At 46.7% G+C, this 24,662-nt stretch overlaps 1 protein-coding gene across 1 annotated transcript; it reads right to left on the bottom strand.

The window, feature by feature from the left end:
• Positions 1-2,593: 2,593 nt before the first annotated feature.
• LOC119405224 (uncharacterized) lies at positions 2,594-8,444 on the bottom strand. The gene is made up of 4 exons (XM_037672036.2): positions 8,301-8,444; positions 4,980-5,239; positions 4,688-4,834; positions 2,594-2,807 (listed from the first exon to the last, which is right to left on the bottom strand). Exons 1-4 carry the CDS (start codon positions 8,350-8,352, stop codon positions 2,619-2,621), a joined length of 648 nt encoding a protein of 215 aa, XP_037527964.1. The 5' UTR covers positions 8,353-8,444; the 3' UTR covers positions 2,594-2,618.
• Positions 8,445-24,662: the final 16,218 nt, after the last annotated feature.

Genomic DNA, 24,662 nt, shown 5'->3' with positions numbered 1-24,662 from the left:
ACAATATACATAAAGCAGGGGCCCCAAAAACCACAGCAATTATTTTTATTAAAAGCACAGCGACTTTCAACGCTCACACAGTGTTCTGCCAGTTGGTGGGTAACATGAACAGTAGACGACGTAAAACGTAAAACGTAAAACGTGAACCGAGATTACGTATAACGGGAAATAACAGCGTTTGAGACAGCACGGCGAGAGGACGACCGACAAGACGCTGCAGAATAATCACTAGTTTAGTGCGGGTAATGCAATTTACAGGGTGTCCCAACTATCACGCTGCACGATTTTAAAAGGAGGAACTCTGTTACGTGAAGCAAACCTAGTACATATTGTTCACAGTACACTGGAGTAGCTACTATTAATTTTTTCGTTAATGAGATTTGAATAATTAGTTATAATTATATCTGTAACTCGACAAGAACTCACATAATTATCAAAATATCAATGATACGTATGTAGGTATGTTCAAGTGACATACCAGCGATTCCAGCAACATGCCAGCGACATACCAGCGAAATAAACCAGCGATTATTAGTCGAATGCACGGTGCAAGAAATACTTTAGGTGAGCGAACGCCAGGACTACCGGTTGCGCGACTATGTTCAGCTTCGTAAGCAACCCGAGAGGTGGCGCTACCAACTTCAACCCGGTAAAATGACTTTACAACCCGGTAGGCTGCCTTGACGACCGCGCGCATCGAGGCGCTTTACGACCCGTTCAAGCAGACGCAAGGTCACCGTGTGCACAGCGGCCGGAGCCTGTGCCTGCTGTTGCAACTCTTCCAGTTAACCAGTGAGCATATAGCGAATATGACGAATGCAACGGTGCCTTAAGTATTTTATACAAGAAATAGCGCCCTCTTATCACGTTCGATAAACTGACACGGACGCTGAGGCGTCCATTTGTCAAACATCCATTTGTCAAACGTTCGCTACCGCGGCGATTACATTTTGAAACGAGCGGAATGCAGGAATATCCTGCTTCTTTTGATTTCTCGCACACCTCAGAATCTCAGGTAATCAAAATTAATTCAGCAACTTAAAATGCCGCACCGGATCTCAAACTTTGAAGTCCTGTGACATTAAACTTCGCAAGCTAGTAATTAAAGAAACGCATGCCAACGTTGGTTTCTCTTTATTAAAGGAGCGCCCCGGTCCTATGGGTCCTTGTTTTTGAAGAACTTAAGTAAATCTCAGGTAAAACTTTTCTATCACAGAGAAGAAGCTACGCGACCTAGCGTCCAAGCTCGCGAGGACGGTTTGCGATTCGGTGTTGCACGATAACTTGTAACAGTTAAGGTAAATAAGTAGGCGTTGTCCACTAATAAGGCGCAGTCTTTTCGTGGTATCGCACGCCTCCATGTCCTGAAGCCTTTCTTCGCGCGCTGGCGGCGTGAAAAGCGCGAACTTCTCTTTGCAAATTTTAGCCACTGTTGCAAAAGGGCACAAAGCATTTGCCCATTCTTCCGCAGCCGCAAAAATACATGGCCACTATGACATTTTCAAAAATGAGCTCAAAAAGCGACGGCAGCAACAAGAAAAAGTGCGTGCACTTCACGGCTGACGTAGCACGTGGACTGTGAAGGCCAAACCCCATCTGCGCGAAAATGCACTGCACAGCGACGAGCGACGAAACGGGCCGTTCGCGTGACGTGTCGCGTGGTCGATATCGCGCGATAACTCGGTTTTTTCATATTAGGAAACCATCGCCCACGTGCCGGAGGTGTTTTGCAGAATTTTCCAGCAGCCCACCACGGTCCTAAATAGGGACTTTAACGGTCCTCAGTTCGGCGCGCCATCTCTCGGCGCGCTGAAAACGAGAACATATTCCGCCTCCCTCCAACAAGCGCTCCCTCCGCGTCTTTCACTCACCTAATGTATTTTTTGCACCGTGGTCGAGTGTCTTCTCTGTTTTTCTCTCAACGTCCCGTCTAAAGCGCAGTTTGTTCGCGCCCTAAGGATGTACCAACCAACCCAGTTAGGCACCTCCTGCAGAGGTTATGTATACTGAAATGTGGTGATGATAGTGACTTTGGGTTAGGAAACATGCTTCTACAATTTCTACAACCCATAAGCGGGAAAGATTTTGAATAATTACGACACGCGTATACGTTGTCGAGAAGGCGTTACTGAAAGGTAAATACATACCTCCATCTTGGTCACATTGGTCTGCTCAAAGGAGTCTTGGGGACATCAAATATATCTGCCTTCAGAGCGTCGGCAGACAGTATCGGAATTTATTTTTTATGAAAACAAAGAACCACGGTAAATGTACTTACACAGACTGCGCTTTCGTTAGTCTGTATGTGAGCCCAGTCATTTCTATTTCGCCTGAAGCACTGGTCCTCCTAGGATTGCGACGTGTAAATTAGTTGTTTCAGTTCGTTCATCACAAGGTGTCCCGTCACAAAGTGAATCACTTTTATTAGATGCGATCGGATGCTGTACATTTATTTGCAAGCGCATTCACGTTCGAAATATTTTCGGTTGTGATCGTGACTACTTATCATATGCACAACAGTGAAGACAACACCACCCCAAAACGGCGATCGTTTCACTCAAGTAATAAGATATGGCGAGTATTAGGTTAAACCAAAACGATAAGTTTACGCCCACGTTTCATTTAAACCTAATTTCCTTCTCCTCCAGGAGCCGGTTTAGCGCTTTTTTACCGCTTATTTCTAGGCGCTCAGATATTGAGAAGCTTCGGCCGTTCAGTATCTTGTTGATAATGAACTTCCCGAGCCAGTTGAAGGCGAACGACGCTCCCGTAAACTTTGTTACCTTGATCTTTCCAAGTTCAACAACCTGCAGAGAAATGCGAAAACGTTGGTTATGTTAGCAATATAACCAGAAAACCGCTAACAGTTGCTAATATAACCAGATAGCCATAAAAAGGCGAGAGTAAAAGGGGAACCGAAAAGCACGAACTTAGTGTTTTTGACCGCAATGCAACTAGACGTACCGAAGAACTTTACATTCGCGATTTTCTGAAAGAACTAGATCATTCATCGAGTTTATATTAAGAAAGGAATGGGAGGCAGTCAGGGTTATCTCTATGGTTTAATCGGGGGCTTAAAGAAAGCTGTTAAGCCCTCGTTTTCTGCCTTTTTAGAGGATTTGTAGAAAACGCTGACGAAGACTTTTTCCGACGCCTTGAGTGAAACCAGGATGTCAGCAATTTGAAGCTGCAAGAGAATCGGTGCCATGTTACGGCCTCCGAAAGTTCGAAGCATCTAGGATGGTCAGCGTCTTTAGAAATATTTTTTTAAGCGCCTGCATTCATTTCTACCTTCTCCATACTAAACGCTTACTCTATTCCGTGTATTCTGGGCAAAATAAACGTTCGCAATATGGGCCACTCAAGAAGACGCGAATTCACGTGCCCTGAATAGGTGGCTACATGAGCGGCAGCGGCTAGAAGTCAGAACTTCGAGAGAATGTGGAGGCTTGAAAAGATAAACATTCTAGAACAGCAGGTGTTGCCAAAGCCAACTGTTTCGGCAAGTGGTCTTGTCTTCTTCAAGGTAGCCTTGAAGTAAACAAGACCACTTGTCGAAACGTTGGCTTTGGCAACGCCTTCAAGAATATTCAGCGGCTAGAAGTGTAGCGGGAGAGGGAACAAAAGCGCAAAGTTGGGCTAGTTGGTACCGAGTATAATAGAACATGATCACTAGCGCAAAGGGTACAGGGACGAGAAGAAGGAACACGGCACCCACGCTAGACTTTAACTAAACTTTATTTTATTCAACATGCAAGCATACATACATAAAAAACAACAACCTCGAAACGTCAAGCCAGGTTTGTTGGTTCATTGTACAGGGCTACACGCTATTTGACGGACGCGCATCAAAACACGCTGCTGACGCGTCCATCATCGAGCGTCGTGAATTAACCTCTGTAAGTACAATGCGGTGATGAACGAACGCAGTCGTGTATCAATTAAAGAACGCCTGGAAGCGCTGGAGTAGCGGGACGCGAGCGCGCGTCTGTTTCATATTTGGCGGGTTTCGCGCGCTTTTGTTCTTTCTCGGGAAAGAAAACAACCTGGCAGTTTTCAGCAAAAAAAAAAAAATGCTTGATTCTGGCGTTATTTGAGGCAACGTACAACATAAAGTTAATATTTTACCGATTCGCGCAAAAACAAAAAAAGGTTGTCTAATTAAAGTTAATAATTAATTAGCGTTTAGCCATGAACAAAGTGCATGCTGTATGTACACACGACTACCACTAATAAACAACAGGTAGAACTTTCCTAGAGCACGTGGCTTTCTTTTAAATCTTGGTCCATGTTAGCACTGGGACAGCATAGATAGATAGATAGATAGATAGATAGATAGATAGATAGATAGATAGATAGATAGATAGATAGATAGATAGATAGATAGATAGATAGATAGATAGATAGATAGATAGATAGATAGATAGATAGATAGATAGATAGATAGATAGATAGATAGATAGATAGATAGATAGATCTCCACCACTTATAAGGTGCCGCTTTATTCGAGTCTAGCTCGAGCTGCTCTACAATGATGATGATATATACAGATGAGGAAGTTGCACAAATTATGATATGTCGAGATGACAAAGAAGAGTCACTGATTTGCTGCGCTCCCAATATTTATATATATATATTTTTTCGTTCGTTCGATAAAGTGCCAACAGTCTACGGGCTTGCCACTTACCTTGAACGTGGTAACGCTGGCTCTATTCAGTTCGGTATTGACTTCCATTCCAATTTCGACGACGAAGTAGTTGAGAGTAGCGCCGAGGCTTCCGCGAAGTCGGAAAAAACGCGATGGCCGGTAGAGGTATCGACCTGACATGTTCAGCTGCGAATGAAAGGAAATAAAAGACGGCACACACGGGACTGTAACTCCCCGACAGTACGTTGCCGATGCGCTTACACAATGGCTTGCAAGCGCGTGTGTATAAACCAAAGGAAAGGCAGAAGAGCCCTTGACACGCAGCACTCACGTCATCTGCCCGCAGTCGGCCCGTGATGATGACCAAGTTCGCTTCGCTGAAAGTGATGTTAACGTCACCATGACGAGCGAGGGAAGAGAGGCCATATATGGATATGTTCTCGACGTGACCCCTGCGGTCGTCGAGTTCCACGTGCTTAACAATCACAGGGTTTATTTTCTTCTGTATGGAGTCGCTGTCTCTTGCCTCTCGCAGCAGGCCGTCAATGATTTCGTTCCCATTGGCGGTGAGGTCCTCACCCTTGTCTTGGGCTTGAAAGAGACGGTATGCATTATTGAGAGTCGGTGTGACTGACTGAGTTCCAACTTACTATTTCCCAGCTTTGAGAGCCGGAAAGGGATCCGCAGTGGATGTCGCGTACGACATTTGACAGGTAACCAGGAAAGATGCAAGTAAGCAAACATCGTACGCTATACAATGGAATAGATTGAATTGAATAAGCCACTTCGCATATAAGGCATACCCCAAGCAACAAAATGGCACAACACAAACGTTTAAGCTTGTTTTCATTTTTTTTTTTCCTGGTATACTTTTCACGCTGTTTGAATAGCAATTGGAAGTGCCTTTTTTGCACCCGCCTGCCGACGCCGATGTGTCAGTGTATATAAGTAGGTGTACAGGTTATTTTTAATACCATGTGGATGCGCAAACCTAACTATTCCCGCAACACGTGTTCAAGACAGCCGAAACTGCAGCAGAATTAAGGAAAATCAACGCCATACTACACATATCATGAATAATTTCCGCTCACAATGATTGTCAAGCGCATGCGCAAAGCCAGGAAAGACTCAGCAGTTCGTGCACAGGAAGCCTAGCGCAGGCGTCAGGCCAGGCCAGACCTGTAGGTGTCCTCAACCAAGAAGTCGAATGCAAGCGCCAACACCGAAGAGGCAGTGAATTTACTTTGCGTTACCGCTTGCAGTGACGTTCAATAGCTTCACTGGCGAACGTCAACATGCAGGGATGAGTGCCAATCAATCTTTTACCCATTCTCATAATTGTGTTCGAGTGTCGGAGTGGAGTCGTACAACATACCAGTGCACGCAGCTTCCCCCAGACGCCGTCTGGCCGCTACTTACAGACGCACTCATCAAGTGGTCGTGGGGAGCGCGACTCTCTGAACTGGACTTCGGAAGCCCATTGGCAACCCTTGACCAGGCCCGGCGAGCCGCAATAGCCAGTGGAGCACTGGATGAGGAGCTCCCCCCCCCCCCCCCAATTACCAGCAACCAACAGCCTTACTTTAATGAAGTTCTCTCTCTCTCTCTCTCTCTCTCTCTCTCTCTCTCTCTCTCTCTCTCTCTCTCTCTCTCTCTCTCTCTCTCTCTCTCTCTCTCTCTCTCATAATTCGTGTTATTTGCAAACCTAAAGCACAAACTGCTATCGCACTGTCAAGGCACAAACCGTTCGGTTTTTCAACGTGCGAGGACCGCAGCAATGTCATCGTTTACATTCGCACAGATTTTACGCATGCTCTCCCCTTCTCTATTTATTCTCATCTCTTAATCCCCTTCCCTCAGCGTAGGGTAGCAAATGGGACGTGTGAGTGGTTGACCTCCCTGCCTTTGTTTCCTTTCCATCTCGTAACCACCATTTCCTTGTTTTTCGCGAATGGGGTTTCTTAATACTGGTTCAACGCCGAACGCCTGCCGTCGAAAACTTGCAGTGCCGGAGGAGGGATACACGACGCAAAGGTGGTGCACGTTTAGCACGCTCCCCTTCAAGACGTTTCGATGCAGCCGAGGGAAAGGCCGCGACAGTTAACCGCAAAGCACTGCATCATCGAACACCACCAGGGGCGACGGCGCCATCGTGATGAAACTGCGAGCGGTACCCTTTTCCCACGCCAGTTTCGCTTTCAGTTGGCCTTCGAATGGAAGATATCTGCTTGCGTAACTCCTATGTAGCGGCTTGTTTAAAGGGACACTAAAGTGAAAGAATGAATCGGTTTCAATTGATAAATTTTACTCCGATAGCTGTAATTTCGTTAATTTCTCCATCATAGGTTTATTAATAGAGGAGACAATCAAGGTCAAAGTATCACTTTTAAAATTTCGCGCTGAAGCCTCCGCATGGGACGTAAGGGATTTCAAAGTGTGCTTTTCGCATCTTGGCGACATTGCCTCAACGAAATTTCTTGGAATTTGTTATGTTAAGTCTGTGGCCCCTCAGAGGACAACGTACTACATTTTTAGTGATTGGGAGCTACGTACGACGTAGTAGACGCGGTGAAAATCTATGACGTCATGGCGTTTGGTGCGGGAATTTCAAGGTGGCGTCGCCACCCGCGTTTTATTTTCGCGTGTCTTCTCGCTTTCCAAGCGTCTGCTCGCGGCGAGCGTGGTGATTTTGGAATTGTGAAATACTAATATGAGAAAATTTCTTCGCTCAGCTAGATCATTTCAAGGATGTGTAACTAAGATTGGTAATAAAGAAGTCATTAACGTCATCTTGATACCTGCGTGCAAAACTGCGCATAAAGAGTAACCCATCGGGACTCGATGGTGACATCACCGTGATTTATATAAGGTCTAATTTTGAAAACTTGGCGCAGGTAAAAAAAAAAAGAAAACATCCGGCTTTCTTTTTTCACATTGAAAGAAGGAAAACAGGCTTTCTTCCTTCTTTCATTTGCGCATCACGATATAGTGACATATTTAATTTTGGATAACTAACACAGAAAAAGACTGCACCGGCTCACGAGAAAAAAAAAGCGACTCCTACTGTCAAGGCACGAACCGAGAAAAAAAAAAAGCCACTCCTACTAAGTTTGTGATGCTGTTGGACAATGTAGTTCGCGCAGTGTTTTCCCGGCCTCCATCATCGCGCTGCAACGCACTGCTGACCGTCGTCGCGTTTACGCGCAATGACCGCCATACAAATGCCATGGGCACTCACAACGGGAGGGGACCCGTCACTTCAGCAGCTGCACTTTAGTAACGAAGCAAGAGTTATCGTACACGTGCGTGGGCCGAACCGTCATATATATGGTGACGCAGCATTTTTTAGGCTCGAGTGGTCTGCCCGTGTCACTTCGGTGCACGTGACATACGGTTCTGTCGACGCACATGTTTTATAACTGTTGGCCTGTTACTATAGTGCAGCTGTTAAAATGACGGGCCCCCTCAGTGTGCTCACTTCCAATGCAAAAAGCCACAATCAGCTCGGTGGCCGCTTCCTCAATTACAGCGGGCATACGGCTCTGCTGGTGTCTTCTCACAGGTGAAAATCGAAGCGGGGTGACGTTGCCACGTAAGATTAAGGTGTTAAGCTTAATATTTCGGGCACAATTCGTCAGAAAATAAACCTTACCTGCTACGAGCGACGACACTCCCCCGAGAAGCAGCAACAGCCGAAGCATCATCGTGTCTAGAGCCGAGCGTCACTTTCTTCACACTGAGGCGCGTGCGGCGCAGGAAGGTCCTCCCCCATCGGTAAGGTGTCGGCACATGGTCGCCTTCCGTTTCCCGGACGTCGTTACAGGATGCCTCGTGTGGACCTACGAGACGACAAAAACGTTTTGTAATTGCAGGTCGCCCATTGTGTTTTCCCTCCGTTTGCTTCGTCACGCGACTTTCGAAGAAATCTGATATCGATCGCACACTTGCCGTCAAGGGCGTCGCAATCTGCAGAACAGCGTGGACCCTTGTTTTCCTTTAGCCGCGTCTCGTTAGTGAGGAGACAGCGCTAGCTTTTTAGGGGTGTCTTCGGGGGTCCGTGCGGGCCCGAAGCACGTAGGCATGCATTGGTGCCACTGTTGGTAGCTTTAAGACTTTAATTGGCTCCAGAAGCGGCTGAACCCTGCGTACTTGACTTTGCGAGCCTTCTTAACTGCAGCACGCAACCGCTGCATGAGGAATAACACATCCATAACTATAACTTATCGGTTTCAATTGAATGCATCAGGTCTTGCCTTGGCCCCAGCCCAGTACATTTCGCAATATCGGGGCAAGGACTGCTTGGTTCCAGGCGTGGTCTATTCATCCCTCGTTTATTGCAGGGAATACCCATTGTCTTCGGAGCCCGTGCGGCTTTGATATTGCGGAGCCTCGAAAAGCTTTACGTGCATACTTTCGAACGTTTACATGTGCGGCAGCCATAGCATTGTTATTGCACGGTTCATTACTTCCAGTGTGGAAAATAATCCTGCTTCAATTATGCGCTCAAGAAGTACTGTCTCTACTCAAGTCGCGGCTTCAGCAGAAACAGAAAACTGTTTCTCCTGAGCACCCGCTGTTACTTCGTCGGCCATCACCAGGCTACGATATTTTTGCTTTTCTCTTGGTCTAAGCGAACTTCAATTGTGGTAGTTAATTGTTCCGATCTCGGAAGAATGTCGTCATATTATTTGGCGAACTGTTTTTGGTTACGCCTTTCCTCCTCGCACCGCAAAATATTGCGCACGATTCTTCTTTCTTTTTCCCCACATTGGCCTTATCAGCTCACTTTTGACTCACCTCATTCAACTGTAAAGTACTTTAGTCGCAATATAATCGGCGAAATGTTTTCTATTTATGTTGCAGGAGTTAATAAACAATAAACTGCCGAGCTGGCACTAAAGCCAGCGCCATGCTGTGGAGAATCTCTGAGCACGTCGTTAAAGTAATCAGAGTTTCACCACAGCCCCTCCCCCTCCCCCTCGTTGGCAGAGTCCAAAAGCAAACGAGCTCCGCACTGGATGCAAAGATGAAAATGAAGCAATCACGTGCTTCTCACAAAGGTCTGCCATTGGTTCCCGGCTTTCCAGAGTAAATTTGGGAAGTCAACAGATCTTTGAGCGCAACAACAGTGGTCCTTGTTCGCCCTTATTGTAAAAATGCATGCGTAGCCATAACCCTGCACATTAAAGAAACGACGTAACAGTTCCGACTGTGTAAGGGTACGGAGCAGAATTGGCGCGCCCCTTTAAATTACTGGGGGGGGGGGGGGGGGGGAAGGTGGCCCCCTCCCCTACCCTGCCCCTCCCCCCCCCCCTGCCCACCTCGTACGCACGTCTATGAGAGTAATCTGCCATGATATGCATCTGACTACGCAATTCGCGCTCTTTTGCACGGCGTTTGTCAGTTAGTTTTTATGTTAATACACTGACACAACCTGGAAATTTGCGCACGGTCGCAAATATGTGAGGCATTATTCCTCCTTTAATTTCGGCTCAACCCGATCTAAACGGCCGTAAAGGCCATACCTCTGCTGCACTGAAGCCGTAAAATTCGGGAACCTGCAATTCGGACAGAGTAAATCGCACAGAACTTACAGTAGTCGCGTTACTTTTGGCGACGCCATCTAGAAAAACCGAGCGCACCAATTCACTCTCGTCGTTTCTTTTTCTGCTCATAGATGGCAAAACCTGTTCTGAGGTACGCGATCTCCTCCTGGGCGCTTATTTTTGTCAATAGCCGCGTGACTTCTTGGTGGGCACATCGGTGCTTCTATACATGTATCGCTGTGGTACAATCGAAAGCATTAGTGGCAATGATATTGATAATTTTAAGATATGTTGGCAAGAATTAGAGTAGCATCGCCTTTCCAACGACTTTGACTCATATTGGAATTCGGGTAGCGCGATACCGTTGATTGCCTAATGTATATCAGGGGCGTAGCCGGGAGGGGTTCAAACCCCCCCCCCCCCCCGCCGCAATTTTTCAGTTTTGCTGGCGTATATATACATACATACAAACGCACGCACGAACATACATAAAGTATGGTTGAACCCCTCCCCCCCCCCCTCGAAAAAAATTTCTGGCTACGCCCCTGATGTATACGGTCATGTGTACGCGGCACATGTGAAATACGTGCGAAGTATTGAAACACTAATTAATGAGACCATATGTGTCCGTCTAAATGTCCGCGTATACTTCAAGCTGTCGAGTACTGGTAGTATCGAACTGCGTCGGAATTAGTGTTCCCTTTCGCCTTAATATTCTTTTTTTTTTCTTGAAAATTTTCAAGAAAGCGACATTCTATACATCTATAGAGAGCGACGTGTATACATGTATTTTGGCGGATGGGGCGACTTGGGGACAGGTGCGCACAGATTACACGTTAAGCACGAATGCTTGTGAACACAATCACTCGCGTAACCAAGGGGTGGAGTGAGGTGGCGTTGTAACACCCCCCCCCCTTTAAAAATATTTTTCAATTTTGCATGTGTATATATACACGCACACATACAAATGAACCTGCAAACATACATAAAGTATGTTTGAACCACCCACCGCCCCCCAACCTCCGAAAAAACTTTCTGGCTACGCCCCTGAACACAAGGTATCGCTTTAAAAAAACAAGGAAAGAATGATGCACGAAAAATGGCGTAGTTCATTTCAGGAAGAGAAATAAACAAGCGCGACTTCGTTGTGCCTGTTAGAAAAGTTCCTTACTACATGCTTATTATTTCCAGTATTGATTGTTATGGGCTCCCCGCGTCCTGATCATTGGTTATCACCAGAGTGATAAGTGACTGCACAGGTTACTTCGCTTACAATCAGTGTTTGGTAGTTTACAAGAATCGCTAATGATGCTAATAATGAGAGCAAGTGCATTTGTCAACTAAAGGCTATTCGAGTTTTACGACGTATACATTTACGTAGATTTGAGCCGGAAATCTTGATCTTGTGCGTATTACAGAAAAACGTAACCAAGTTCAATTACGATTACTTCCTTCAAAGATGTGACTGAGTGTAGTGAACAATTACTGCCTTGATCAGGCAATTCAGCAATTACTGAAAAGAAATCGATTATTTTGACGTTGCTCTTCTGTCAACTTCTATTGCAGTCGTACTAATACAGTAAACATTACGGCTACTGGCTATTTCACTGTGTCTCTATCAAACCCGTCACACCTTGTTTATCCACACTAACAATTGCTTAAAAGATTTTTGTCGATCATCTTCCCTCACTCCTTGTTGTAAATACCAGCAGTGACACTGAAAACACGCTATGTATCCGCGCTGGAGGAAGCGTAGTGTTGTAGAGTCTGAACACGTTGCGCACATTTTGTTTACATTGTCGCAATACTCGCGTTATGAGAGCAATTCTTTGGGCAAGCTGGTGATCCATTATTTGACTAACAGCACAAAAAAGGACAAGGGACCAGGAAGAAACACCTTCTATGATGACCTTCTATGACTTGTATGAATGACCTTCTATGAAGTGCATCTCATTAGTGGAGTTGCTAGGGGAGCCGCTTCCTACAGGTCTAATGAAACGGTGAAGTAGCCATCGCTTATTACTACTACTACTACTACTACTACTACTACTACTACTACTACTACTACTACTACTACTACTACTACTGCTACTACTACTACTACTACTACTACTACTACTACTACTACTACTACTACTACTACTACTACTACTACTACTACTACTACTACACATTTGACAAATGGTCACTTAGGATGTCTGTTCTAAACAGTCTTTATTGAAGCGAAAGCTTCAAATAGCTGCTTGAGCTAAAAAGCCGGCGTCTGTCCCCGAAAAACGACGCCTAAATTCCCATTGGCTGAAACGCTACGTCACGTGCGCGCTTCCACGAATCTGCACGTGACGGGGGATAACATGTTTGAGGGGATAACTTAATGCAGCCAAACTATCCCCTCAAACTTCTTAATCTCACCTGCCCAACTAACTTTCTGTCTCCCCTCGCGCGTTTGCCTTCTCTTAGAATCCAGTCTGTTACTTTTAATGGGCCCCGCCACGGTGGTCTAGTGGTTATGGCGCTCGACTGCTGACCTGAAGGTCGCGGAATCGAATCTTGGCCGCGGCGGCTGCATTCTCGATGGAGGCCCGTGTACTTAGATTTAGGTGCACGTTAAAAAACCCCAGGTGGTCGAAATTTCGGGAGCCCTCCGCTACGGCGTCCCTCATATTCATATAGTAGTTTTGGGACGTTAAACCCCAGATATTATTACTTTTAATGACCAACGGTTATCTTGCCTACGCGCTACATGCCCTGCCCATGCCCATTTCTTCGTCTTGATTTCGGCTAAGATGTCCTTAACACCCGTTTGTTCCCTGACCCACTCTGCTATCTTCCTAATGAGAATATTGTCTTGCAAAGTAAACGAGCCCTTAAAATTCATGTTCTGCTCTTTTCTTGTCCCTTAATGTTACACCTATCATTTTCCTGCCATGTCTCGCTGCGTCGTCCTCAGTTTAAGCTGAACCCTCTTCATAAGCCTCCAGGTTTCTGCTCCGTAGGTACATAAGTACTGGTAAGATTCAGTTGTTATATACATTTCTTTTGAGGGATAGTGGTAAACTACCATTGATGATTTGAGAATGCCTGCTAAATGCGCTCCGCCCGATTATTATTCTTCTAGTTACTTGAGTCTCGTGGTTCGGCTCCGCGGTCAATGCATGTCCTAAGTATAGTTGTATTCATTTACCACTTGCCGTGCCTCGCTATACCTATCGCAAAGCGCTGTTCTCTTCGGAGACCGTTGAACATTGGTTTAGTTTCCTGCATAATAATTTTCAGACCTACATTTCTGCTTTCCTCGTCCAATTCATTAACCGTGACTTGCAGTTCGTCCCCTGGGTTACTCATCAAGACAATGTCATCAGCGAATCGCAGGTTACTGAGGTACTCTCAGTTAACTCTTATCTCTAACTTTACCCAGAGCCCGAAAAACCTGTAAGCATGGCATGCGGTGAATAGCATTGGGGAGGTCGTGTCCACCTGTCTTATAACCTTCTTTATTGTAATTTTGTCGCTTTCTTTACGGAGTACTATGGTGGCTCTGGAGCCGCTGTAGATTTCTTCCAGTATTTTTATATATGCTTCGTCGACACCCTGATTCCTTAGCGCTTACATGTCTGCTGAGATTTCGAGCGAACCAAATGCTTTCTCGTAATCTATGATGGCGACATATAGGGGTTTGTTATATTCCGCGCATTTCTCTATCGCCTGATTGATAGTGTGAATATGGTCTGTTGTCGAGCGGCTGCTCGATCACAGAAATCCTGCTTGGTCCTTTGGGTTATTGAATTCTAAGGTGGTCCTAATTCTATTAACTATTACCTTTGTAAATAGCTTGTAGACAACGGACAGTAAGCTTATTGGCCTGTAATTTTTCAAGTCCTTGACTGCAGGGCCATGTTTTCCCCTAACGGCTACTTTTGGCGAGAGGGTGCGCCGGCGCGACTGTACGCATTGATGCCTATGGAACCGCGACGGCGTTGGGTGAATTCTAGGCTGCTTCGGCAGATTTCACTTAATTTTCACGCATCCTTTACGGACGCCAAGATTGCACAATAAATTGTACTTCTTGACTGTTAGAATGCCTGTTTACGACCGGCAGTACTACCCAACGAAAAAGCGAATGAGACAAGAAACATGTTCTGATCTCAGAGTGCCATAGCTACTCGTTGAAACGTTGCGGCGTCTGCGTTGTACTTTTACAAGGATGTTAAGTGGTGGGAATGTTGAGCGCGTGGAGTAAAGAAAAAACTTAAGACGGCTTCACACTAGTGGTGCCAAGCCTGAAGGAAGAGCGAAGCTGGGCGGCCTTCCCTGTGTCTGTTCTCTTTCTTACTTGCTCTTTTTTTCTTCTTCTTATTTGTCTTTTCTATCTCTTCTTTGTCTATTTCTTTCTCTACTTATTTCTCCATCTTTCTCGTTCTTTATATCTTTTTTGTCTTTCTTCTCTCCCTTTCTTTCTCTCTCTCTCCCTCTCTATTTATCGCTTCCTCTTGCTTCCGTTCTTTCTCTTTCTTTGACTATCTCTTTCTCCCTTCATTCCTCTTTCTTCTCCCTCCCTCCTTCTCTCTCTCTATTTCTCGCTTCCTCTTTCTTTATATCTCTTCCTCTTTCTTTATTTCTTTTCTTTCTTTCACTTTCTTAAATGTTACTAACAGCGCAAAAAAGGACGAGGGACCAGGAAGAATCACAGACAAGTTCCTGGTCCCTCGTCCTTTTTTGCGCTGTTAGTAACATTATGGATCACCAACTTGCCCAACGAATCGCTCTCTTAAGTTCACTTTCTTCTTTCTTCCCTATCTTCCTCTCTATTTCTCTCGTTCTTTCTATGACATGCATTGCTCTCTCCCCTCCTTCTTTCCCCCTCCTCACTCTCACTTCCCTTTCCCACCCCCTTGGTATACTGTACTATACAAGGCTATGTTGTACTCTGTTAGCTTGCCTGGATAGCGAAGTGGTTACGATGCTCGCCTTCGAATCGTGGGTACGCGGGTTCGTGGGTACGCGGATAGGCGGCGGGGAAACACCGTTAGTCCATTTGGAAGCGGTCCTTCGTTGGCAAGGAGGCGTCACACGCTGACACGAAAGGCGAATCGCGTATAACTTCGTCTGTCACCGAATCGACTCACCGCGGACGCCGCATTTCACCGACCATAATATTGCAGCGAAAGCCTCCGCCGCGCTGAGACTACCCGAACGCTTGCAGTCGGTGCTCGTTGGTGTCACGACGCATTACTCGTGGCCTCCGAGACTGGCTCCGGCAACGCGCCGCTGCGTTGCTCAGGCTGTTCCATTCGCACGGGGAGAGCGTAATCAGAGAAAGCGCTGTGACAGCCTTAGAAGAGCGTCGGTTATTGGACGCTGAGGTTATTTACTGAGCTTGGGCTAAGGTCGCCATCCCGCGGAGTGTTAAAGAGTTAACAAAAAGATCCCACCACGGCCGGGCTAGAAACGTGACGGAAAACGCGACAAAAAGCTCTTTTGTAATATGAATGGATGCTATGAGCGAGGTTTGGACTAAAGCCGCCACCTAGCGGTGTGAGGCGTTGACAAAGTTGCACTTCATTTGGAAACGCGCCGAATGGGACGGCCGTAGCAACGGTCACTAGGGTAGCTGTTTGGGCTTGTTATTTTGGCATGACACAGGTTGAAAGCGCAAAAGACGAAAACAGAGAAGAGGCTTGACACACAAGCCTCTTCTCTGTCACACAAGCCTCTTCTCTTTTATACATAACTTCCAGCTTACTTTCATGACAGCTTTAGCAACGCTGGCTCACTAGGCGGCAAACGTCTGGCGAACCGTTAAAACAATTACACGGCGCCCGGCCGGCCTGTCCGAACATGCGTAACCGCGAGGTTCTGTGTTCGTAGCACCACCATGGCGTGTTTTATTGTAGTTCCCTCCAAAGTTCAATTTCTCAAAGCTGCGTTCTCTGTGATAAGCGTCCCGTCAAACAACTAGTTCCATATAGTCTATTACCGGAAAAAAATGTAATTAAATTACAGTGAGTGTTAACAAGTAAGAAAAGAAAGTAATCAAATTATTATACAACCGCAAGGAGCATGACTGATTTCATCTAATTCGTGTCGTAGAAGGCTGGCTGACATAGACGGCTATCTTAATTTTTATTGCCTTAGAAAAGCTCGACTGGAACGAACTCTTGGGCACACTTCTCACACGCGTGTTTTCGGACCCTGAACTACAGACATGTTCTAAATGTATTCTATTTTCATGTAGTGGTTCAGGAGAGGAAATGACGCTCATTTCTGCAGTCCATCACTTCACACGTTCACTGTGACGTGGGTCGCCGGTGGGTCACGGCCTGTGCTCCTCCTATGCGGCCGCGATGTTACGAGCATGCATCTGCTTGCTGATGCGATAATTTCATCACACTTGGACGCAGAGGTACGATTCTTGTTGTAAAGGTTATAAATAACCAGAATACTTTTCTGGTGTTAGATGCCGTGACCCACCGGCGACGCAAGACGCACTGAATGAAAACGTTTTCATGCTGCGTGCGGTGTGACCCACCGGTGACCCACGTTCAAGGACTCTCCGCCATGTGCTGCCGTCTAAGGTTTGAGAATGAAACCAATACATATATTTCAAATGCGAAGCGTTTCTTAGCGAATCTCAGACACTTTGGCCGTTTCTATCTATCTATCTATCTATCTATCTATCTATCTATCTATCTATCTATCTATCATCTATCTATCTATCTATCTATCTATCTCCTATCTATCTATCTATCTATCTATCTATCTATCTATCTATCTATCTATCTATCTATAAGCGTCGCGTCAAATAACTAGTTCCATATAGTCTATTACCGGAAAAAATGTAATTAAATTACAGTGAGTGTTCTATCTATCTATCTATCTATCTATCTATCTATCTTCTATCTATCTATCTATCTATCTATCTATCTATCTATCTATCTATCTATCTATCTATCTATCTATCTATCTATCTATCTAGCCGCCTACGTCTGGGCGCTTTCCTGGTCGTCTCCATAACTTTTAATATACCAAAATTGGCATAGCAAGGGATCAGTGTATGACGAACACGATTCACTGGTCATGGCATGAATAACGCAAAATACCTGTCGCCTACGTCGCGAAACCCTTTCTCTCAGTCACGTGTGGCACATACCTGTAAACCAGAATTAATGTTATGCGAATATGTGCCACAGGTGATACAGAGTCCCAACCAACAAAGTAACCGCAAACACAGACTTCGACACGCAAGGACAGTGATAATAATAGTAATTGTTGGGGTTTTATGTCCCAAAACCATGATATGATTATCAGAGACGCCGTAGCGAAGGGCTCCGGAAATTTTGACCATCGGGTATTCTTTAACGTGTACCGAGATGGCCAGTACACGGGCATCTAGCATTTTGCCTCCATCGAAATTCGACCGCCGCGGCCGGTATCGAACCCGTGACCTTCGGGTCAGCAGCCGAGCACCGTAACTTCCACATCACCGCGCCGGACGGAAGGAAAGTTAGGAAGCTGAAGACAGAACATCCCTGGAAGACGCTAAACTACAATCCACTCGTCCACGTGGTCCGCAACGTGGACCACGTGGATTACGCATAAACCGTGGTCAATGCTTCCGAAAATAAATCTGCTGCAGAGAAGCAGGCCTCTCATCCTTACCGGTGACTTCAACATTGATTTATCAAGACCCAACAACACTTGGTCCTTATACTGCGTGAAAGACGGCTTGGATGCGGACAGGGCATCAAGAGACCTCGTTGCCACGTCCACGACAGGAGGCATCATAGATCATTTCATCGTAAGAGGCACCTAGGATTTCCACCAGCTGCACTATACCTCGCACTTCACTACACTTTGACTCCTCATAACCGCGATCACGTACGGATCCGATAAACAAGTCCGGTCCAGCTGCTGGTACTCACTGATCACGGTGATGATGACCTTGTTCAAGGACTGTCGAGAACCCCTCCTACACATACACACGGGTTCCTGAAACGTGCGTGTGTTTTCCATCATAACGGACAAGTATAATCATAACAACTGTAACTGTGACTGTAACGTACGTGCAGTGCACCTGCGGGTGCCACTCGGCTGTGTATATATCTAGGGAAACTTACCTGAATGAACCTTAGTTGTGAGTAACTCCTGTCCTGTGAATCTGTGTTCCTTCTTTGTCCTGTTCGGATTCGCGCTATCCAATATTGAAGAATACAAGCACTACATATCAGCTTACCGCGTCTGCGGTTGGTAACAGCCATGCTGCTGCTGGCATCGTTACGCAACTGTAAACAACTGGTTATATAATACATATGCGACTCTTCAACATATTAGTGTGCGTATACCACTTCCACATTTCTCTAGCGTCATTCCGTTGCTGCGGTTTTTCAAGTACGTTTCACTCGAATAAGTATATATGCGTTCTTCCTGCTGTTCCCGAACTGTTTAGCGCGATTCATGGATCATCATGCCTTTTACAGATGCAACAGAAAGCACAACACAGAGGAACCAAACGTGTGTTTGTGTTTTCTGGTACCTGACACTTTAGATTTCAGCATAGCTTCACGCGAAAATGCAATAAGTAGCTCTGTGTCTTTCAAATAAGCGCGCCACACGCCAGAAGCAAAGGTAGCAGCGCCACCTCTTTGGAGCGAATGAAACAGGCACAGGCGCGTGACCCACCGGTAGGTCACGGCGCACCTGGAGGATATGCCGAGCTACAGTGTACTAGACTCTAGCCGAGTGGCCCACGGGTGGGTCTCTCCGCATCTAAAACGAGACCTCAAGAAAGCATGCCGCAGCGAACGTGTTAAGAAGTGTCCAGCGCACGTTGATTCCTTTTTCGCGCTCCTCGTGAGTTCATGAAACACGCTAGAGCTGCTGGCGCCATCTACAGCGTGAAGCTCAAAGCCCATTGCATACGCTCGCTGATGAGAGATGGCGCTGACCGCTGCGCCTTTCCCGCGAGCTTTCGCTGCAAAGCTTTTGCCTACACGTGTTCGTTTCCCCCCTTTCTACTGTAGCAACTGTGCGCTCCCATTTATTCGTTACTTACACTGAAAGGCGATCTTGCGGCCGTTTACCGCGTTCACCGTCCCTCCGCCGTTTCGAGAGTTTATAGTTATCGTGCCAAGTACAGCGCTAGATAATTTAGCTGTGCACGGAATTGTACAACAAATTCGCACATTACTTTGCTTCGGTTTTAACCAGTGGTGTTGCCCGAAACTTTTTTCGGGGGAGTGGGGAGGGCGTTCAATTACCCTTTATGCATGTTCGTACATGTGGTTGTATAAGCGCACTGCGCGGGTATATATATACATTTTTAAGAATGGTAAAAGCGCACTGGAGACGATGACACAACGAAGCAACACACACGCAGAAAAGCGGCGGAGTATTTCTTTCTTTCGAAAATCTGCATATGTCGCGCGATAGGAAAGAAAGAAAAGAAAACAAAATTCAATGTAACTTTCGTTTGACCTAGCAGTGCTTTGCGTCCAGAGCATGTGTACGCTTGCATTACATCTCCACGCCGCGGTCACAGGGAATCGAACCCGCAACCGCCCGCCCTAAGTACCAGGACGTCACCTACAACGAGCCTGCGCGACGGGTGGTGCAATAACCTGCGAAAATATCGTCAAATTTTGGCAAATAGCGGAAAATTTTGGCGAAAAGACAGCATACAAACGAAGCCATATCGTGAAACGCTTTGCGTTCAGAAAGCTGTCGGCACGTTTGTCTGGAATATTTTCTAATACGCGCGTTACCTGCACACAACGAAAAAATTATCTGATGTCAATATAAAACAATTGAAAACTGACATCTCCGTTCCTTAAAGGCCGCCTTCGACTAGCTTATTTCCTATATATGCTTCTCGCAACGCGACTTCCAAACAAGAAGGGTTCCGTTATGGCGAAGTACTATACGTAACAGAGAGGGAACGCGGCGTAGCGGATGCCTTCTCTTATGCCTGTGCAACTATTCTTGTTACCCGTTTCATAGCAACCGTTTGTGTAGGCTTTCTCTATGGGCCTTCGTTGAAAATATAGTACACGCTATGCATATATAAAGCCCATAAAACCACAGTAACGTCACCGATGAACCATTTCGTTTCGATAAAACGTGCAACGGAAGAAGAACACACACACGAGCGCGCGTGTGCATATGTGTATAATGTGGGATGCTGAAGTCTCTAATAAGCTTCATTTAATTAAGCTTCACATAGGTAATTCGCAACGAGCAACTATAAAATACGCCAAAATCTAGTAATTTTGTGTGAATCAGGGATAAGCCATACGTATATTACACAAACTCTTATCTGTTGGCCGGGGGTGAACCTCTTATCTGCTTCACGTCCTGTTGGAGTGTCATGAAACGGATATTCAAAGGAAAACACACTTTTATTTAGCTCGCCAACAGCATATTCCATGACATCACGCTTTTTTCTTTGGAACATACCCGCTTTTCGATAGTAAGACAATTATAAACTTCTTATATATGTTAACTCATCGCAGGTTATGATGATTTGAGACTCCTCTCAACTGGCTAATGCTGCGAAATTATAATTATAAGTCTAGTGTGGTAATATAGTGCTAGTGGCACTCAGGGTAGAAAACTGGACGTATAGTCTATAGTTAATCTCCCTACCTCTCCTATATTCCTTCTCTCTCTCTACGTCTCTCAGTGTACCATTCCTTTTAAAAGATATTTTAGGGGCGAAGCTCCTTATGCCGTGGGTCTGTCCATCCTCCGTTTGTAGGTTTGTTTGTTTGTAGTAGCCACCTCTAGTTCGTGAGAAGTGCGCGTTCTGGTATGCAGTAGAAGAAGACGACGTTGACGTCTGAGACTCTCGTGCGTGTTCGCCTGTGTGGCATTCTTTCTTCTTTACTGCGCGCGTTCTGATATGCAGTAGAAGAAGAAGACGACGTTGACGAGTGACACTCTCGTGCGTGTTCGCCTGTGTGGCGTTCTTTCTTCTTTACTACGTGTCGTGTTTTCAACGACACCCGAAGACAACATTTCAGAAGTAACGCGCCATGAGGCTCCCTCTTGGCACGCTTTCTCTTTAGCTCGGAGTCGACAGATGGAAGACAAGGCTGCGGAACGGAGGGCACGGAAGGCGGCGGCAGCGCGCGCTCGCAGACAGAATCTTGAGGCCGAAGCTGCACGTCGATGCCGCGAAGCAGATTCCGCCGTTCGAGCCCGCGAAGCCGAAGCTGCTCGACAAGCTGCACGGCTGCGGCGAGAAGACCCCGCCGTTAGAGCCCGCGAGGCCGAAGCTGCTCGACAAGCTGCACGGCTGCGGAAAGAAGACCCCGCCGTTCGAGTCCGCGAGGCCGAAGCTGCTCGACCAGCTGCACGGCTGCGGCGCGAATCGGATCTTCAAAATGTGAAGGGCCGTGAAGCGGCGAGAAAGCGCGCGTACCGGCAGGCAGAGCCCGAGGCTGTGCGAGCACGTGAAGTGGCTGCAAAACGCATCAGGCGGGCTCTGCCCGAAGGCGCCGACGCGCGCTTCCAGCGGGACTTCCTTGATAAAAGTTTCGGCCATAGTTGCGGTGTGTGCGACAGATTGCGGTTCTCAAACAATCTAGTCACAATACCTTCCATCAAGAAGGACCACGCTCGCGCCAATGCCATCGCCGTGCTGCAGCGCGAGTTCGCTTCACCCCACTCATCATCATTCACCACGTGGATATGCTGTGATGTTTTTTTTTTATTCATAGCGTACATGATTATTCATACACATGAATTTAACGCATATAGTACACATTTATACTCATCATACAGCGACTGTTCTTTAGGTCTATGTACAGCCTCATTGCGTCTATCCATCGAAACTCGTCGCTCCACTGAACGCTCATATTTGAGTGACTGGCGCTTTCAGAGCGTGCCTGGCTCTTTACCATAAGACACCACCTGTCATCATCATCATTCAAGCACCCCAGAGTTTCTCCAAGTGCCGTACTCTTCTAACAAGAATCCGCAGTTTTATTGACAGCTTTTGGTGGTAGAATGAATATTTGCTCGAATACAAGAGGAAATTTTCTCTACTTCAATCAGATTTATTTGCAGGAACAAGTTGATGTTTACAGCTTTTCCTATTTTGTATAATCGGTGATTTCTGCAGGCCGTGCCAAGTCGTAATTTATGTATGACTGCTTATGCATGTATGCGGCCGCCGGGGCCAGGAATCGAACCCACACCCTCGAGTTTAGCAGCGTGACACCTTACGTGCTAAGCTACCACGGCGGGTATGAATATATGGTTGAATGACGGCTTTGATTCTCAGTATAAATACGTGAGAGTATTTAATATTTCGTTTAAGTTGCCGGCAACGTGGATTTACACTCATTTTCAAGTACTGAAGAGAAATTGTTCTGAACGTGGAGAAACTAAGGGGGCGAGCGGCGTCTACTTTCCAATGCTGCTGTACTGAGGGAATGTCATATGACATAATTGCCGCTAAAATGACACAAGGACGCAGGAAAGAAACACAAACACGACAACACGAGCGGTTTCTTTCCTGCCTTCTGTGTCAGTTTAGCAGCCATTATGTTACATCGAAAGGACAACGTGGGCCATGAACCAGTTCTCCAGTAAGAATGTTTCTGCATTCTTCCAAATTTCGTGCACATTTCTCGGTTGTTAAAGGGGTCATGAACCGCTTTTCGAAGTAATCATTGAATGAGCCCATATTGCCTCACGAATCGATTGCCGCGAAAATTTCTCGCATCCGTCAAGAACGAGCGGTGTTACAGTGTCGCGCGCTTTACGCGCTTTCTTTCTTCTCTCGTCCCGACGAAGGCGCTGGAAGCTACGCAGGGGGGGATGGCACTGAGGAAAGAAGTTACGTCAGTGCGTGTCATGGCCTTGAGCGCGCGTGGTGAAACACGATCGCTCTCTCCCGTTGTGATTCCTGTGCGTGTGTGTGACTAACTGTGTAACGTTACCAGACTATACGGAGCGTGGCGCCGGCCCGCGGCGGCACCCTGTGGCAAGAAGCGCATCTGATCCGAAAGCCGCTCTTTATTTATGTTGGCTGTTGGCCAATAGCATGTTATCTGCTGTTCGACGTCAAACAGTAGACGCCGGCAGCTATAAGAGAGCGAGTGAAGAGAGTATGAAAAGAGGGCGCCTGAGAAAATGACAACTTCGCGCTCCGTTTGTAAACTCTCCTTGCCACGCACGACTGCAAGATTTGACTGAGATGTTCATAGTGGAGCTGTGCACGGGCCGTATTTCCGAGCCCGAGCCCGGCCCGGGCCCGCTGACTTTGTCGAAGGCCCACCCGAGCCCGACGGCAAAGGGTTGCGAGCCCGCCCGGCCCGCCCGACGTACGAAAACACAAACCCGGGCCCGGCCCGGCTTTTTGAAGGTTCGCTGCAGTCACAAAACACCCGAACCGGATGTACATCAGCGACGTACTAAGCACATCAGCTGTACACCAACATATAACGTAATAATTATGCACGTGCATATAAAAAATACTGCGAGACAACGGTAAACGTTTTACGTAGCAACATGCAACAAATATTTTATTTGCATTGCACACCTGCGACAGCGCGGCACTTTGGCTATACAAGTAGACCGCCTCATGCCAGGAACAATGGAGTTCGCTCGCCAAAGCCGTCACGTGTATGGGGTATGCCCATGCAAGCGCCAGCTTGCACGAAGGCGATCTACGTCGGGTCGCTCGTCGCTGTCGCGTGCATTTTCACTCATATGGGATTTGGCCTTAAATCTAACGCGAACAGTCGCGTGGCGCCGTCACTAGCTCAGGTGGTGCTACTTCTCTGTTTGTCGGAGTGCAACAGAGGCAGTGCTTTACCTGCTCCCCTTTTGTTTAAAGTAGCGAATGGAAAGGAAAAGCGGTAAAGGGCGGTCGCGGAAAAGGCGCTGTATGCGTGCTGGAAAACAATTCCCGCTCATTCTCTATATTTCGGGCTTGAGTCGGGCTTTGCGCCGGGCCCGAGACCGGCCCGATAAAACTCCAAGTAGCTGAAGCCCGGCCCGGGCCCGAGGTGAAAATACGTCGGCCCGCCCGAGCCCGGTTCGCGGGCCGGGTCGGGCCCGGGCTTTCGGGCTACCCGGAGCCCGTGGACACCTCTAGTTCATAGCAGTGTCTGCTATCCGAAGGATGTGTTTTCTCACCAACCCCGAGCGGTGTTTCGTGACCCCTTTAAGAGCTAGTGCTTGGTAGCGTGCTAAGTGATTATACAAAAATAGTGACGGCACGTGTCGACAGTAGTGATGCAGAACTATCGGTAAATTGACTGTCGATAGCATCGATAGTTCTTTTGAAACTATCGATAGTACTACTATCGACAAACTATCGATAGTGCAATCCGTAGTACCATCGTTAATACTACTAGTAATTACTAGCGATAATACTGCCACGCGTGTTTATTGCTTTGTTTTGATGTATTCGGGTTTCAATCACAAGGAATGTCAGCAACGTTTGACCGCGCCGTAAT

The sequence above is a fragment of the Rhipicephalus sanguineus genome, chromosome 1, assembly GCF_013339695.2.
Source record: "Rhipicephalus sanguineus isolate Rsan-2018 chromosome 1, BIME_Rsan_1.4, whole genome shotgun sequence".
Classification (NCBI taxonomy): domain Eukaryota; kingdom Metazoa; phylum Arthropoda; class Arachnida; order Ixodida; family Ixodidae; genus Rhipicephalus; species Rhipicephalus sanguineus.
Note: the sequence above shows the minus strand (reverse complement) of the source record. Positions and strands in the feature narration are given on the sequence as shown.